At 37.5% G+C, this 15,049-nt stretch overlaps 1 protein-coding gene across 3 annotated transcripts in view; it reads left to right on the top strand.

Annotated features, from left to right (window-relative positions):
• LOC100749056 (ankyrin repeat and SAM domain-containing protein 1A-like) overlaps window positions 1-15,049 on the top strand; it is a 76,998-nt gene that overhangs the window by 25,212 nt on the left and 36,737 nt on the right. For all 3 annotated transcript variants that reach the window (XM_012386761.3, XM_012386762.3, XM_033321277.1), the window contains 3 exons: window positions 2,184-2,460; window positions 4,334-5,017; window positions 10,458-10,632. In XM_012386761.3, the coding sequence (XP_012242184.1) occupies window positions 2,184-2,460; window positions 4,334-5,017; window positions 10,458-10,632 (1,136 nt within the window). The remainder of the gene's footprint in view (window positions 1-2,183; window positions 2,461-4,333; window positions 5,018-10,457; window positions 10,633-15,049) is intronic.

Raw genomic sequence — 15,049 nt, 5'->3', positions numbered from 1 at the left:
CGGCAGCCGTGGCTCGGCCGCCTCGAGATGAATCCATCACGTTAAACAATGTAAATGTTAGCCCGTCTCAGCATAAAACTAATAACCATTGCTCTCTCCCTCGTCCTATGGGCATGGCCTCCAACCGCGGTTCGCCGGCTCTTCATTCACCTCTGGCTTCGCTTGCTTCCACTCCTCTATTCCCCTGTTCTGCCTAGCGGCGCGCCACACCGGTGTGGTCCTCCTGCTTCTCTCTTACTCGTTTCTCTGCTCGCCTCCGACCTCGCCTACGTGGCCTCATTAAAAAGTCGACACTCGCCCGCGGACGTCTCCGCTTCAACTTACGCATTGTCGAGAGGACAGATGATGATACTCGGAGTCGTGTGCCATTCGTTAGTTTGACCAATGAACGAGCACTGGCCATTGTATCCGCGCCTCTTTAGTACGCTTAATTGTGGAAGATCGCCGTAACGAAGGTTTTCTGGGCGATTCTTCGATAGCATAGTTTCTTTGAGAAAACTGAAGATGGAGAAAAAGAGGCGTGTCGTATTCGTATCGAAGACGTATTTTTAAAAAGATGTTAATTAGGAAGACAAATGTCATTGATGGGAATGTTTGGCGCTATTAGCGATTTATGAATGGTACAAATAGATCCTTTCTTTGGTTAAACATCCATTGAACTCAACCGAAAAACTCGAATCACAATTAAAACCTTCAAACGTGTGGTACACCTTCTTCAGAACATAATAAAGAATTAATTGAATCGTTGTATGCAACAAACATATTATTGATTTAGCTATTTGAAACATATGAACTATTTAAATAACGATATATTAACCATTTGATACAGCAATATTTTACAATTATCTTAGCTCATCAAGTTATCTTTAATGTACGTACTAACATTCAATCGTAATATTAAATTTGAAAAGATAAAAACAATCAAAAACTTCCCATACTTAATTACAATCTTCAAGTAAAGAAATATACAACGATAAAACTAATAATGTGCAATTCGAAAGAATAAAAATTCGAAAGCGATTATTTATAAAATGGCTGTTCTGCGCTGTATTCGCTTGATCGGTGGAACGCCGGCTGCACTGCTTCGCTTTTCAGTATGCTACGATAGTGGAGTCGTTGTAAACCGCGTTCAAATCTTACGATACCGGATGGATTGCGAAATTTCAGTGAAAACGAGGAATATGGGGAACCTGTGAACGGAGTATGGAGGACCCTCCAGCAGACAGAGGACTCCGACCCCAGTTCCGTCTTCGACAGCGTCTTTATGTCCATGTCCGACACTCTGAACTCGATAAATACTCTCGAAAGTTCCGATCAAACTCCCGACGACAAACCACAAAACACTATCACCGACAGAATACCATTAGCACAGCGCGACATCACACGGTAATGACATGCAAACGTTCTCCAGCACAATGCTAGCGCTTTCGATTCTCCTGCACTGAAATCGATTCTCTATTCGATTGTCTGTCGAAGATACACTGCGGTGAATTTTACGACGCTGCAACCTGTTGCGTTTTTGTAATTCATATTGGATATTCGTGACGCGTAAATAGGCAAAATATAGGGAAAATTGGAATTGGGAAATCTTGCAAAAGTTGTTGTGGAGAGTGATAAACTTATTGTATGTTTGCTTGGAAATTGATCTCATGGTGATGGGTTTTTCGTAATTTTACAGCGTTATGTGTATTTTCTGGATTATTTGCTGTTTGATTTTAAATATAATTAATTTAGTTTAATATTTGAATTTCATATTAAATACGAAGTTCAAAGCATCGATAAAAACATGTTCACGCGTAAATCTCTAAAGAGTAGAATAATTTCCAAACGAATTAACATATAAATAATGCTGTTTTCAATTGTATCTAATCAAACTGCACCATACAACAAGAATCATAACAATCATCTTCTATCATGGAGAAATTAAACAAAATCTTCATCGTCAAATATTTCATAATCCAAAGAACAGTCCTTTAAATCCATAATATATTACAGTGTCAATCGTCCAAAGCGCTACTGCATGATATTTATCCTAATTTACTTTGTCATCATACACGAACGAACAAACAAAGAACGAAACAAATTAAAAAACAAAAAGTGAATTTGTTCGATGAAGTAAACCATTAGCAATTCCAAGTTAATGGTGAGTTGGTCCCGCTGAGACGTTGAGTTTGGTTGCGCAGGGGTTCCGACAACGGATTGTACCAAACGCCACCGGTACCTCGTGGAACAATGGAGGGTAGCTTCGTGTCGGAGGATCTGTCCTTGACATTACCCACGGGATACGGGGGTGGCAGGGAGTCGGATCAATTGAGCGTTTCCTCGTCCTCGAGCGTCGGTGGACCGAGCCCACGGGACCGGCGTTGTTTGCCCAACGATTCCAGCGCTGCCGGGATTTACTTGCCAATGGCACCCTTGTCCAGTTCTCTTCACAGCCCCGCCTCCAACAGTAAAGTCTCGGTAAGAATACCCCGATTCCCCTTTTCGTCTCGACATCTCGTCTATGACTCGGTGAAGAGTTGTACTATATCGCAAAAAGTATACTCGTTCGAAGCGAAATCTTTCATTCTAGTATCTGATCCGACGTATTGTGTCTTTGTTGATGAAATGTACGAAGTATTTAATAACATTTTTACTTTCATTTTTGGTGATATTATTGGTATTCTTGATGATGATATACAAGATGTAAACAAAATAGGTGATATTGAACTTTGGTATTGTATTTTGTTTTTAACTTTGATGTGGTTCTTTAATTTTTATGTGCAAATCTTAATCTTTGTTAAACAACCTAGAAGATTCTAAATGGTTTAAGAAAAACTGTAACATATATTTAAGAAAGAGATTCTTCCTCAGATATAAGAAATTTTGTTGTTTGCATTGGAATTTCGTAAGAGTAGCGATCACGTCTGAAGATTACAGGAGAAAAAATAAGATAAGTCTATTTCCGTTGGTTTTCTGATTTTTGTGTTACGCGATAGTCAAGGGTCAGTATTTTATTTGAAAAGGGAAAGAACTTGTCAGTTTAGAGATATAAGCTTCATAAGAATAAATATGAGATTTCTTTGCCTATCGAACTTTCAGGCAGAGATTAATTTATCATAATATACGCTATTATTCTATCTCAAATACTACAATTACTTATTTCTAATTAAAAAAAGAATAATTGTTTGGAGAAGGAGAAATGAATTTATCTTTAGTAGAACACGATACCAAAGTCGCTTATTTTCATTATATCCTGTATAAATAATTTTATAATAAAATTGTTGTTGTACTATACGTAATGGTATTACGTAACTTACGTAGATTTAAAAATTATGTAAATCAGTATCAATTTCTTATGCTTGCATTGCCATGTCGTATTATGAAATTGTATCGTATTTGGAATTTTTATAAGCTTCATATTGACATTTTCTTGTTTTCCTTCCCTTTCTTTAAATACCGGTCGATTGTTAATTTCAAGCAGAATCTCAATTTGTACAGTGAATTTTTTTTTTCTCAAGCATCCTTCTTCCCTATTTTTTTCCCACTTGTTCGAGATTGAAGCTTTTTTTACTGCGCGAAGAACCGGCAATGAATCATCTCTGCGTCTTACAGTTCGTTAACGTGGACAAATTGATCGCAAGTTAATTGGCCCGGCATGACAGCTTGACGCTGGCTACACATTTTTCCTTCGAACGAGGTGACTTCGTGAAAAAAAATGCCGATCGAATATTACTTTCGAAAGATATGCGAACGATTGTTATTAATCGAACTTCATAAACATTGAACTGTTTTTATAGATGGAGAAGGCTCCATTTTCATTGTTGTTAATCCCAATTCTTAATTGATACTGTATCCTTTATTTCCGTATTTTGCGTCAGTTGTTGTCTAAGTGCCAATATTTTATATTCAACTAAGATATAGTTATCAATATTATCAGTTAAGATTTAAGTAGCTACTATATCTAAATTGCGGTCAAAAACTATTCTTTTAGAGCTACTTTAATATTTCGTTGTTTTGGAATATATCAAACTTGTACTTAATCTATCTAACTGATTATTTATTCTCCACATACGATAATTACTATTTCTCCATAATATCGTCTGATTCATGCTGTCTGCATCCCCTGACTGTTCTCTAATTCATCAAATTCCCCAATACATATTTTTATAAACGTTATTTAAACAGGCAATTAGACACAACAAGACTGAAATATGCAGAATTTTACATTTGTCTCGTTCTACTACAATTTTCCAACTTTCGTTCAAAATTTCCTGAAAAATCTATTTTCTCAGCGCGAAATATATTAACAGGTCCTCAAGCGTAAAATTAGTAGCAATGTATCTTATTCCAGCCAACTCCACCGAAAAAGCCACCCAGACGCAATCTCTCCGTCTCACCGACGCACTTGCAGACCCAGATGTCTTTATCAGCGGACTGTTCTCTGGGCCCGAGCAACTACGAGTATTTATTCATGGCGCGCAGCGGCGCCCGCAGCCATATCGACTTGGAGCAGTTACAAAAACGCCGTGAACAATTGCGTCACGTGACCAGAAGCGTGGACCAATACGTGGAAATGAAGTCTCGCGTGCCGGATGGCGAAGAAAGACGCGAAACTAACGTAGAACCGGTTGCCATAACTTCCATCTACGAGAACAGACCGATCAAGACGTTGAACCCTCGACGAAAATTACGTAGACACGCGTTCGAGAATTATGAACCGGAGAGTAGTCCTTGCGCAGACAAATCGCCGTGCAGCGAGACCGATTCGTTCGTCCAGGAACCGATGTTCGTGTCGAACGCGTTCCTCACGCTCAAGTCTTCCCAGGAGAGTCTTCTGGACGACAAGCGCGACGCTATCGACGAGCATTCTACGCCAGAAGGTCGCGAAGCAACTGACAAGCGCCTGAAACGAGTACAAATGATGCTGCCCACCAGTCCAACGCACTATGTTCAGCCACCGACGCCTGATCATCCGCCACCTTCTGCAATGCAAGCTGAGAAGTCGATTCACGAAAGGATTCGTCCTTTGAGTCAGGTGAGTTGGACTTATTTTGTAGACTTATTGGTGGGTGATTTTGGGTGGTTTGCTTCTGTTGGTTTAACTTTCAAGCTTCTCATTTGGAGGCTTTGGTCGGTTTGTCGCTTATGTTTATGTACTGCAGAGTCAAAAAGAAGCGAAGAGAATACTCTCTTTCCTTGTTCACTGTCACACGATGAGGTTTCATTTGTAGATGCGACGTTCTTGGCTAAAAGTTTACGATTGTGTTGGATCTATCGGAAATAACCGATTAGATCCACTTTCCTTCGAAGGCGGTTCTTTCTAGCTCTATGCAGTATTTGTGTGACGTGCGAATTTTTGGTGAGGTGGAATTCTTGGTAAGTAACTTTTGCCATTAGCAAATTAGCAAACATCGTTCATAGCCTAAAGGTTCTCATAAACACAATGTCAAGATTAATATCAAACATTAGCCTTACCAAAGCTGATCTAACGTCCAATGTAAAAACCCGTAAAAGATGCAGAATTCGCGTATCTACGTTATTACATTTATCAAACCATTTCGATCAAGTCAACTCTCACGAAACATTCCTAGAATTATCGATCCATAACATCTCAAAAACCCACGTTATCTGCCAAGCCTTTGCCTCAACAGCGATACATTTATCTCTGGAATCGCATGCAAATCGCAGTCTCCCAGTAGATCTTAAGCGGCTGACGCGGTACAAACGTCTTCGCGATTCGCCACACGATCTCCACTGGAGCGTGCGTTCGCGGGCGTTCAATCTTGCATCCTTGGCTGCGACTAAGGACTGGCGCGTGTATGTACCTTGTAACACATGTCGGGATGTCAAACGTAGGCAACGTATCCGGTCGCGAAAGTACTGGTCCGCAATGCTGGTCTCGTAAACGGTAGCATATTTAAAATCATTTATCATTCATCGAGACAGACGAATAACGATGTCACAGCGATTGCATCGTGTCAATTGTTGGAAGGATATCGTGAAAAATACCGCTCAGTAAGTGTTCTTAAGATCGAGAGACGGTCCTGGAACGTGGACAGTAGATAAGCAGTTGGCAGGACGCTTTATAGCAGGTTACGTTTAATATACAAGCCGTGTTTGATCTGTGATGCGATTTGCAAGGAGGCCGACTTCTCTGTCGCTCTATGCTGCCTGTATCGCTCGTTTCTCGCCGTTTGCCGCGTCATCCTGTGATCGTTCTGCTGTGAGACTGACTACGTTCGCTTCCCATCCGCCGCGAATGGATATCCACACAACATCCACCGTGTGCCTCTATTTCTCCCTCGTTTCTCATCTATCTCGTACCCTCTACAGGTGCGCCATCTCGTGATTCGAACCATCGTATTTTCTGTGTAGCACACGCGTCTTCTCTTCCCATACCGTCTACCAACTATGTGTTCCTTGCATCCTTCTTCAGCACCCACTCCAATTCGCTCTCGCTACCCCAACGCCTGTCCTTTCTCGCTAGTTCCTTTCCGCTGACTGCTATGTGCGTTCGCAATCCGTGTCTTTCAGCGGTTATACATGCTTCACGAAATATCGTACAGTGAATATATCCTTCAGCGAAAGGAGCCGGATGAAGGCAAGACGCTTTGGCTGCCGGCATGTACGGTTACCTCCGCTTCAAGGATATCGAGTAGTTAGTGCTTCAGGATCTTCACGGATACGATGTCGCGTATGGTTTTTACCAGATTTTCTCCTCTCTGTCGTGTGTGTACAGACGCCTGGTTCTTTCCGTGGATCGATTCGAGGAACATTTGGATAAGTAATCAGTTATATCGACAAGCGTAGGTATATTTAAGATACGTAAGTTTGTTAAGGTTCTGTTGAATTGTTTAAGAGTTTATTGTAAAAGTTAGACTCGAGTTTAGGATTACAAGTTGCTCTGGTGCGTATAAAGGTATTAATATAAATAAAGGAAGAGGAATAAGTATTTAAACTTCAACTGGTATTATTAAGCTATAAGCGATTTGCAGTTTTAGTAAATTACCTATGTTTAGAGTACTACGTGTCAATTTGCATTTTTTCTATGGTTTAGTGCTATATTTATATATGAAATAGGTATAAATCAATCTTATAGATCGTAAAATTAGATGACCTAAGTCAAACGAGTGATCATCTATTATATAACAATATTAATCAAGAGTTAAGTATTACCAGGATCAATTTGGTAAAAGGAAAATGGGATATTCTTTAGCACTCTCTTTCTTTTTAAGAGAAATTATTCTAGACAATTTTATGATTTGTTAAGATACATTTACGTTATAAAAAAATATTTTTTTTGTAGATATGTATAAAACGTGAGAAAATAAAGACTTTGTTGGAGAATTTATTTGTAGATCCATTTGTAGAACTAAATATAAGAAAAGGGGTTAGGGGCTTGGATTAGGTTACATGCGAAACGGGGAAACGAAGTTACAATGTGCAATTTCGTTGAACGAGATGTCTGTATGTGTATAGATCTGGCAATCTAGCGGGACGGTAATTGGCAAGTCACGGAGTCGCGACTGGCGATAACGAGTCAACCTCGATTTCGATTGACGCTCGTAAATCTCATCAACCCGGACGAGACACAGCCGATGTTTCGGCACAATTTACTCGTCTCCTCGAGCGGTATAGTGGTAAAGGTACCTTGGTTATACAGGAAACAGAAACTGTCTAGTGCATGTAATGTTTACTCGGTTTCGTATTCCTTTAATGATCAATCCATGGCGAAAGAAATTGGTCACTCGAAAATCAAATTTTTACTCACTTTATGTATCGGATCTTCTCTTTTCCAATAAGGGAAAATACATTATATCGACGATTTAAAGGTTCTTTACGTTAAAACATCTTTAAAATAAATAAATAAAAGTGAATAAAATGAAAGTACAATAAAAAATCGACCATGTGAAGGTCGTCCACAAACGAACATACCAGTGTTTTAAGAGTTAACATTTCCTATAAATAACACCTCTAAAAAAGAGAAAAAGTGTGTAAAAAAATGGGTCGCGTCAAAGTCGTTCGCAAACGAAAATCTCAACGATTTGTTAAAATCGTACATCGAAATAAATCTTTAAAATAAAAATATGAAATAAATAAGAAATAAAAGGAATATATAAAGTCGGACTTCGTTGGACTTGTTCACGAACGAATGTCAACGATTCGAAGGTTAAAATTGCCTACACCGGAATTTAACTAAATAAAAGATAGAAGAGATAAAAAGAACGTAAAATATATGGGCTACGTCAAAGTTGTTCAGGAACGAATGTCAGCGATCTTTTCGGTGTGAATCAATGGCATATCGAGTCGAGGAGGAATCATGGAAAAGAGGAAGCGTGTGGCGGCGCGCCTGAAGCTTGGCGAAGGAAGAGAAGGAGGTGGAGGAACTGCTCACGGATGGTTGCTTCACACCCGTCAACTTCCGCGGATCCAGCGGAGCGGCAGAATGCAAGACGCCGACACCCTTTGAATAATGAAGCCCTCAGCTTCTATGCCTGTCTGACTTCTCCTCGCGAACGCTCGTTCTCTCCTTGCGTCATGACGACGACGAGAAATCTACGAATTTGTAGCGACGCTTTCCGCATGTATACCATGCGTACACCGCGAGATGCGACCGCCCGTGTCTGTCTGCTTGCCTGTCTGTCTGTCTGACCGTCTGTCGTCTCTGCTGGCGTCAAATTTTAATTGCGTTAAAACGGCGATCCATGACGCGAGGGAATCTTATCTCGTTCGCGCTTACCACCTTTGAGTTTCTTTATGGATGAACTGCTCGCGATACGTGCACCTTCTTCATGGTAAAACGATTTCTCTCAAGAGTTTGTATTTACATCTGTATTTACAGTATATCGTGGCAGTATTTGCACGTTTGGTTGCTGTAAAAATATCTTACGTCTGTATTATTTGTATTACATTTATTATTATTATTATTATTTATGAAATATAACAGACATGATTATGATATTTAAAGATTGAACAAATTTGAGGGTGGACGTAGAGGATACAAAGTATTTATCGCAATCAAAAGGTATTTGAACAATCAATTATCAATCGTTTATATTAATAAATCTCAATATTGTATTCAACAAGACCATCTTAAGCACTGTTTGTAATATGTAAACGATGATTAGTATTTTTAGTTGATATTTTAGTTTTTCCAAAAAGGGAAAGAAACGCTCCATTGAAGATGTAAAAACAGAGTTTTTTTATGTGTATATTTTGTAATACAGTTTTATTTCAACAGTTTTCGCTGGACCAAGTTTCCCACTAATTTGAAAGTTATAAAATTGGACGACATATTTACACGAACTCGATGACTTTTATTATTGTTATAACATTCAACATTTATTCAGAGCGTTAATTCGGGGCAAATGACGACGATATATTTTTGATTCGGTAAATCGAAATTTTAATAACCGTACACGTGTGGCAATGGTTTAAATTACGGGTCGAAGCTTTATGGATACAAATACATCCCTGGCGAGATTTATTTACCCGATTCATATTTTATAACGTTTATTGTGTATAATCGTATCAAGTGATCCGTCCCAATAGATTTCTATCGGATTGGAATCGTTTTTTATTTGGTCTGCACCAGCATGTTTTCGACGCGTGTGCAACGCTCAGAGATGAATCTGGGCACCTGCTCGTAAACGTTACCGCACGAAATGTCATTTCTAATCCCTTTTTTTTTTTTTTTTTTAGTAATTCAAGTCTGTATTACTAGTAAAAAAGCGGGCGTGCTTGGAAATAGGCGGAAAAATTGGAAAAACTAAATATAATCTAAATATTTGACAATCACGTTTTTACCATAAATAGTTAACTTTCGGTGTATATACTATTAAATTTCAATTGTATGGAGCAATTTCCCTATTCAACGCTTTTATGTAAATATTAAACAACAAAAAAAAAGAAGAAATTAAACTACTTGGATAAACCAGTTTGTCAGAATTATTTGGTTAGAACTAAACTGTTTTTTTTAAAAATTGAAATCTTAATGAGAAGTGATTATTCATTTGCTCAAAGTATTTTTCTTACGTTATAGTTTTAGATTTTCGCTTGCTTTATTATTTAAATTATTAAATTACCAAATGCGGAAGAATGGAACATCAACGATCTTGTAATCTTATAATAAATGCAACATTTGCTCCAAAAGTAACAAGAAGCTATAAATAATAAAACGACGTATTTCGATCTCTTAATACAATATCAATTCCTAATTGCATTTGGATACCTTGGATAAACATCCGTAGACTATTTTATCCATCAAATATGATTGTCCACGTTCTAAAACCAAAAGAAATTGGATAAACTACTAAACTCAGAAGTTGTAAAAATATTAATATCGGACACCCAATAAAATCCGGCCATCCATTAAAATGTGTCCGTAATGGATTTCATCAGGAGTCATCTTTGAAGAAAAAAAGAGGAAAAACAGCGATGAAAAATGCATATACCTGGGTGTTATTTGTTGGCAGGTATACAAACGGCGGTCCCGCGACATGGAAACGGAAACCGACGAGGATTTATTGCAGTTTCCGGCCGGCGGCTCCCTGGACGCTAGCAGCGGATCGTTATCGAGCGTTTCTCTGTCCGACAAGAGCATGTCGACGGACAATGTCGAGGAATACTTCGGGGATGTGCCGTTCGCAGGTAAACAGCATCGCACGCTTGGCTGCACCGCATGACGCTTCTTTCTGCCCACGTGTACATGCATAATCGTTGTGTTACGTCTTTGTTTCTTCTTATTTTGACCGTCTGCCTGACGATGATCGCCATTCCGGCAATCGTCATCCCCGGGGGAAACTAGTGAAATATCACTAACCAATATATAAATATATACATACATATAAATATATAAGCACAAAAACCATCGAAATGCGTATTTCGATTCACGAAAGTTAGTAGCTCATTGGCTCTCCTGCAGAATAATTCAATAATTAATCCTCCATAAACAAGCTGATCTTTTATATCCAATTCTTTTAGTGTTGTACACGGACTTACGAAAAATTTGAAATTACATTATACAGTCAGTTTTTCAGTGCAAAATGTTCAACCGTAGTATGGGCAATCTTCGATTACTTGGATATACTTCTCTATTTTATTATGTCAATAACTTTCTACGTTCCAGCAAAGGTATTATAAAATGCTGCATATCTCCATTCTTTGGTTATTTCTATGCAAAAATGTCGAAATTTATGGGAAAGTTTTAAGTTGATTAATCACAGTATTTTGATCGTCTACATAAAAAATAAGGCTTAGAAGGGAAATATCGCTGAGAGCACAAGCGAACCAGCTTGTCTACGAAGGGTTAATGACATCAGCGAGTCGACAAACAAGTTTAGATTAGATCTAGATTATTGATTACTTTGTTCGCGTTGCACAAGGCAATTTTTATAATTTTAACTTATAAAATTCATATAAAATGGAACTTTATCTATTTTATTATCAAATTTGTCATTGCGATGCAAGAAAATCTATTAACATTAATAATTTACATTTATAACTTGTAGCTTGTAAAGTTTCGCTGATAATATTAACTTAATTGCGTAAGAGAGTCATGACGATGATTTTCGTACGAAATATTTTGTAACATTTGATTCGTCGAAACGTTCTACGTATCAGAACAACATCGTTCGCGATTGTTGTTTCACGTCGATGGATCGATTATATTTACATCGTGCTTTTGTTTCTACGATTTCGTGTACTGTAGGTGGAACAACAACAGGACTTTTCGACTGTCATGGCTTTTTTTCTTTTAATATAACATGGCGATCCGAAAGGTTCAATCTTTAGTATTATACCAGTTTTGTGAGCCACCAATTGTATAGTTTTTACCTTTCTCCGTCTTTCTTTCCATTTCCTTTTTTTCTGGCTCGTATTTTTGCATTGTCGCGAATATATGGTTGTCGTATTTTCGTATTTTATACCGGTTTATGGAACGCTGAGCCAATATTTCCATTTGGTGGTTGTTTGCGATGCGCCGGGAACACGATGACGTCACCCTGAGTAAATGTGTCAACGTGTAAAGATACACCGTGAAAGAAGATTTGTATCCACGCGTAGAGATATATCGTTTACGCAAATATTTCGAAACGTTCGCAAGAAAATCGATCGTTCCGATTTTGATTTCAATTCTTGAATCACGATGAGATTTCTTTTGAAAATTCGTTTCTCGACTTACGATTTTTGTAACTTCTCCGTCTCAAACACGGTTACACGATGATTCCAGAATCATTGTAACACTTTTGTTGCTATCAGAATTTCATTTTTCCTGCTCGGGAGAGATTTACTCTTTTTTTCTTTTTTTTTAACCGATATTACTACATCGACTGAGTATAATCGTGTTCAATAATCTTCTTTTAAATGTGAAGATGCAACAACAGTGATCTTCAATGAAAAGAGAAACGCAATAGTTGCAGTATTATTAGTACCAGTATTATTGAAGCAATTAACAAAACGCAGAGCTTGTTAGTAGCAGTGAAAATGTCAAACGTCCGTATTACTAAATGTACATACCTAATCTATAAATGTATTGCTAAACCCACATTATCCTCTCCCAATTAACAAACTAAAATGCAAATTAATAATAATAATAATAATAATAATAATATTTAAGAACGAACCTTCCGGATCCCATGGCAAAAAGGGACAAACAGATTTCGACTAAGCCGGGGGAAGAAAGATAGGCAAAGAGTTATAGAAGGCGAAGGTTTCACGGGTCACAGAATGCCGTAAAGCACGTACAGCCCGTCGCTCTCGACTTCTGAAAAAACATAAATGAACGTGCTTTAGTATTAAGAGCTCGATCCTCAACAAGGACGAAAAAAAAAAAAAAAAAAGAAATAAGAAAGAACAAAGATATAGAAAGGAAGGAAAATACCACTTTATAACGAGACTGCTACTAACTTCGATTGAAATACTCGAACGGGGTGCTGAAGATATATAGAAATCTCTTTGAGCGAGGATAAAACGCGTGAAGCGAAGGAATTAATTCCGTCGACTACAGGTTTCGATATTTTAAATAAAGCGAGACAAAAAATGTGTCGCTGGACGAAGTAATCATGATAAATATAACCAGTATCCGCGTTAAATGTTTTTTTGTACAGCGGTTTCGCGCAGATTATTTCCGCGAGACGAATCAGCAGCCGATACCGGAAGTCGTCATCCTTTCCGGCCGCTAGACGCTCGCCCACGGTGGACAAGAAACGCGATCGATAACGTAGAAAGTGTTAGACACGCTCTTGCAATGTGCTACGTACGATTAGTATTCGAATAGTTCCTTAGATTATTTTACATTTGTTCGTTTACTGTGATGTATACACGGGTATATAGAGGGTGTCGCGAGAGAAGATTGCAGAATTCGGAAGCGTGCTAAATATATCGTAATGGGATGGAAATGTTTCGTATTAGGTATAGAAAAAACGACAGGAGATTTTTTTGATTTAGTATGATTAGATTATTGAACTTTTATTGCGTTTAATAGAATTAAGAAGAACTATCGAGGAGGAAAAGAACGTTTATTTGTTTGTTTCCTTTTTCATAGAGTATTTCTTAGGAAATGTATTATTATGAGTTTGGGTAATTTTGAAACGTAGTTTTAATACGTAGTTCATAGTTACGTTTGTTTCACTATTTAGTTTTTATTATTATTATGTTTGGTCGAGTATTTTGTTTTCCTTTATTAGTTATGTAAAATATGTTTTACGTAGCATCCTTTCAGTTTTGTTGAAATTAGCGGATTAGCTTTTTCATCGAAATAGAACGTCGCATTTTGCTTTGACAGAGTTTGAGGACACTCTTGTGTTCTCTGAAGCAAGGTTCGTAACGTAAGATGTAGTTTTACGTAATTTTTATTCTAATTACACAAATAAAAGACAGCGTGTTACTGTATCAACGACTGTCGATACTTATAACGTTCGAAACAATCGCTATGAATAATCACTACCAAATCACTATGATTCTTATTATAAGTCAGAACTCGACGAGTTTTATGTGTGCCAATAAACATGAAAAACTCTTTTTATTTACATTTAAAGAAGAAGAAGTTCCTTTTTCATATTATTTTACGATGGTAATTTTTTTTTGTTTTAGGAAGTAGCATAACATTTTTTAATGTTTTCTAAGAGAATACATTCTGTAAACCTTCGTTTCTTACTACTACCCTCTATATACAAACCGTTGTGCGTATTATGTATATGACATATTTGTAAAAAACATTTATAGAGGTTATTATGTCGAATGTTTTATTGATTGTTTTTTTCAATAGAGTATACGTTACACATCCTATACATTTATCGAAATACATCGGTGATGATGTTATGTAAATACCCTTCTCGGACGGATTCCGATGTATTAGAAAGATACGAATCTTTAATCGTAAAATTGTAGTTCAGTACTTTCAATCGTAGTTATACATTATGCTATAAATCGTACGTATACTCTGTAGTGGCTATTTGTCGTTTTTCTTTCACCTTTTAATTGCACACTGTAACAAAGTATATACTTTAATGAGAGTAAAGTTAGAACGACGAATCGAATTCACTTGAGATATGTGCAACAGCGATGAAAGATATCGTTCGAAGTATCGGAAAGAGGTTTTAAGCCTGAAAACGTTGGTGGAATTTCAATTCCTTTATGTGAAAGAGAAATATCGTCGTTGTAGATCGTAAAGTTATACCTAAGTGAAAGTATTTCATCGACATATGGGCGCTGTGATGGGTGCAATTGGCGATATCAGAGAACTTGTCACATTCGTTGGTTAGAAAGTCGTGGATAGATTTCTTCCCGATGTTTCTTTTTTGTTCCTTTTCGACGTTGGTGCTAGATGTTTTTTTCTTAGCGTAAGCATACGATATACTGCCGAGTTTCGAAAGTCAAATTAATATTTGAACGTCCATAGATAAATATTTTTCCATTACTAATTAATGAAAAAAACAAGCCAATCAATTATCAATTTACTGCCACGCATCAAATGCAAAGAATATTAAGTGACGAATTTTTAGTAATAAAGATATCGAAGTAAGAGAGGCTCGATATTTTTCTGTACAGTTATTATACTCGTCGAGAA

This window comes from Bombus impatiens, unplaced genomic scaffold, assembly GCF_000188095.3.
Source record: "Bombus impatiens unplaced genomic scaffold, BIMP_2.2 scf_0418, whole genome shotgun sequence".
Taxonomy (NCBI): Eukaryota; Metazoa; Arthropoda; class Insecta; order Hymenoptera; family Apidae; genus Bombus; species Bombus impatiens.
Note: the sequence above shows the minus strand (reverse complement) of the source record. Positions and strands in the feature narration are given on the sequence as shown.